This window comes from Penaeus chinensis, chromosome 19, assembly GCF_019202785.1.
Source record: "Penaeus chinensis breed Huanghai No. 1 chromosome 19, ASM1920278v2, whole genome shotgun sequence".
NCBI lineage: Eukaryota > Metazoa > Arthropoda > Malacostraca > Decapoda > Penaeidae > Penaeus > Penaeus chinensis.
The window spans coordinates 26,638,086-26,641,715 of NC_061837.1; the positions used below are offsets into that span (position 1 = coordinate 26,638,086).

Below are 3,630 nucleotides of genomic sequence, written 5' to 3' on the forward strand. Positions count from 1 at the left end.
TGTAACAAATGTAATTCTCTCTCTCTCTCTCTCTTTCTCTCTCTCTTTTTCCCCTTCTTTCTCTCACGGCCTCTCCCGCCCGCAGCCTGAAGGACTGGCTGAAGACGATCAGCGTGCCCCTCGGCCTCTCCTTCTGCATCATCTACGTGTTCAACTATTTCATCAAGATGCTGGACAGGAGCATCATCCCGGACGACGGGTCTATGGAGATCGAAGACACGGAGATAGGCGAGCCAAAGGAAGGAGAGAAAGAGAAGGAGGAGGAAGGGACGAAGAAGAAGGAGGAGGAGAAGAAGGAGGAGAGGAAGAAACCGCTGGCCGTGAAGGACGAAGGCGGGGAGCTGAGAAGACGCAAGACGGCGGAGAAGAAGTAGTGAGAGCGAGCGCGGCTTGTCCCGGCCCGCTTGCCACGGCGCGCCGGAGGCTGTCGGTTTCCCTCAGGGAGTCTGCCAGGAAGGGGACCCCGTTTTGTCTGAATAAAAGCTGCTGTGTACATACAGTTTTTCGTTGACCCTATTATTTCCGTTGTTGTTGTTCTTGTTCTTTGTATTATTAACATCATTATTATTATCAATAGTTTTTTATTATCATTATTAGTAATATTCTTATTCTTGTTATCATCATTATTATTTTTAGTTTTATTGTTATTATTATTGTCGAGGTCATCCTTTTTATTTTCTTGCTCTGTGCGCTATAGAGGTGGGGGGGGGGGGGGTCTTGGGAAAAGAGTACTATTTGCACGCTAGTGAGAATGGTGAAAAAAAAAAAAAAAACGGATGACCCCTTACCTCATCTGTTCAGGCAATGGTGAGACAGAATGTAACCTTCCTACCTTTGTTTGCTCCTAGTGTGCCAGTGTAATTACACCAAGCCAGCTGAGGGTGAAATAGTCTCCCGAACTATCAACTATCATGACTGCCAGATGCGGAGCGTGGTTCCAGAGGGCTACATCATCATGTTCACTTAATTACTGTTTGATTTAGAGTATGAAAATACCCGTGCTTTTGACAGCTTCCAAATCTACGACACTATTTTTGCGGATGGGTAAGGCAGATATGGCTTAGTTGCGGTGGAGTTTGACAGAATATAAATAGATGGATAGAGAAACAGACAGACATAAAGATAGACAGAGGGAAGACAGAGAAAAAGCTAGATGCTCTAGACTTTCTGTCAAAAAGGCAGTTTCCAAATCGACTCTACCAATTCTGTGGAACAGTAAGGCAGGCATATCGCTTTGTTATGACTGAGATCGAAAAATGGAGATGTATCGATACGTACATACATAAATACAGATAGATGAATAGAGAAAGGAGCATTGGGGCGGAGAGAAAGACAAGAAAAAAAATGGATGCATTGAGTGGTGAAAAGTAAGAACAATTGTGCTATGATTCTAACGTTTAAGACCCAATCCTTCTTCTGAACACAAGCCTAGATTCCGCAATACCACCACTCCGAACTTCACTGTCTCGTCGACCAACGACGTGATCATAGTCTTCCAAACAGATTATAGCGTCATTTCTAATGGGTTTCGACTCACCTTTGAAAGCGTGGCAATCTAATCCGAACTGGGTAAGTAGCACACTCTCGTCTGTTGTGTACACTGACGAGCAGAAGTCTGCCTACACACATAACCACGCATGTTTTTGTACTCCGACCATAGGCGGTGCAGTATTCGTTGTGCCCAGTTGAATTTAGGGGTGGAGGGAGTGGGAAGGGTAAGAAGGCAATGAGGCAGAGGAAAGGAGGGAAAGAGAAGGGAGGAGGCATATTCCTGAAGTCGAAACTAGCATTAACAGGTTCCACTCTGTGTGTGTGTGTGTGTGTTTGTTTTGATTTTTTTATTGTTTGTTTATTTTCCTTCACTTATTCTTAGCTATTGCGTTTAATTTTCTTCCTGAATATTTGCTTCGATATACCTCATTAATGCTTCCTTTCTTTTGTAATTACAATTTGTGTTTCATATTTGTAGAAAAAAAGGGACTTTATATGTGGAATATTAATATAATCCTATCCAAATATTTTACACTAAAAAGTACACACATATATACCATGGATAATGTACACCATTTTACCAGTTTCGAAATAGTCATGCCATTTAAAATAGTAAACAAAAGTCGATCACCTCAAGATATTAACATTTACCACTTGTCATATTGTCATTCTATATGGCATTTGTACATCAAATGATAAACGATAAAAAACATAAAATGCACATTTAGAAGTAATGACTTCTCATAACTTTTCGGTCGGTTTAATGAGGATCTATTCCTTTATCGTGACTATAACGACGATCATGTATTACATGGTGGATACATAAGCCAAGGAGAACATTTTACAAATTAAATAGGAAGGGACATTCATTAAAGTAAGATCTAATATACTTAGTAGACTGGAAAGCCTGCTATAACCTTTCTCTGGGACAATTGAGAAATGTTATTTATAAGGAATGCGTAACTACGGAAGAGCTTTTCAAGCCATGATTAATAAAACATTTTAACGGACATGGTAGACATACCTAGCAGCGCTGTGGCAGAAGCCCTCTGTTCCCTGCCCGTGGATACACGCTTAGGACGCCTTAGGTGTGTGTGTGCGTTTGTGTGTTCCGGGTTATTTGCGTCATTCAGAATCATCAGTAATGATGCTTTACTTCTGATTCTCACCATTCATGACTTTATCATTGAGCCTTTGCAAGTCGTGATTTTGCATCAGCATACTGACCAAAGTGTTTTAGGACTACCCCCGACCTATGCCTATCTATTTGTCTATCTCTATCTTTTTCTTCCCCCCTCTCTCTCTATGTTTCTTTTATCGTTTATCATTTGATGTGCAAATGCCATATGGAATGACAATATGACAAGTGGTAAATGTTAATATCTTGAGACAGTGAGATAGATAGACAGCAACATAGATAAACAAACAGACAGTGAGGTATATAGTGATAGATAGACAGCAATATAGACAGATAGACAGTGAGATAGATAGATAGACAGTGGCAAAGGTAAACGGCAATATAGATACAAATATATATACGGATAGACAGTGAAATAGATAGACAGACAGGGGAATATAAAGATAGACAGTGAGATGAAATAGCAATATAGATAGACAGATAGACAATGAGATAGATACACAGCAATATAGATATATAGATAGTGAGATAGATAGACAGCACATTAGATAGATAGACAGTGAGATATATAGACAGATAGACAGTGAGATAGATATATATACAGTGAGATATATAGACAGATAGGCAGTGAGATAGGTTGACAGACAGTGAGAAAGATAGATCGTAAGATAGAAAGACAAGTAAACAGTGAGACAGATAAACAGATAGACAGTGAGATAGACAAATAGACAGTGAAATCGATAGATAGATACATGGATAGACAGACAGAGATATACAGATAGATTTGAGAAAGGATGATAGATTTGATATGACCACAATCGTAGTCATTATTTACTATATACTTATTAGTCCGAGGATTTGTGTGTGTGTGTGTGTGTGTGTGTGTGTGCATGTATATAAGAGCACGTGTTGTCAGACTAATCTTCTGAGAACACGTTTATTAAATGTTTTGTTAAATTAAACTTTAATCTAAAATATATGAATTAATATATTTTCCCTAA

General features: G+C 39.4%; 1 protein-coding gene across 1 annotated transcript in view; it reads left to right on the plus strand.

The window, feature by feature from the left end:
* LOC125035184 (peptidyl-prolyl cis-trans isomerase B-like) overlaps positions 1 to 493 on the plus strand; it is a 13,407-nt gene extending 12,914 nt beyond the window's left edge. The window contains exon 6 of the mRNA XM_047627413.1: positions 86 to 493. Coding sequence (XP_047483369.1) covers positions 86 to 374 — 289 coding nt within the window. The 3' untranslated portion in view covers positions 375 to 493. The remainder of the gene's footprint in view (positions 1 to 85) is intronic.
* The last annotated feature ends 3,137 nt before the right edge of the window (positions 494 to 3,630 follow it).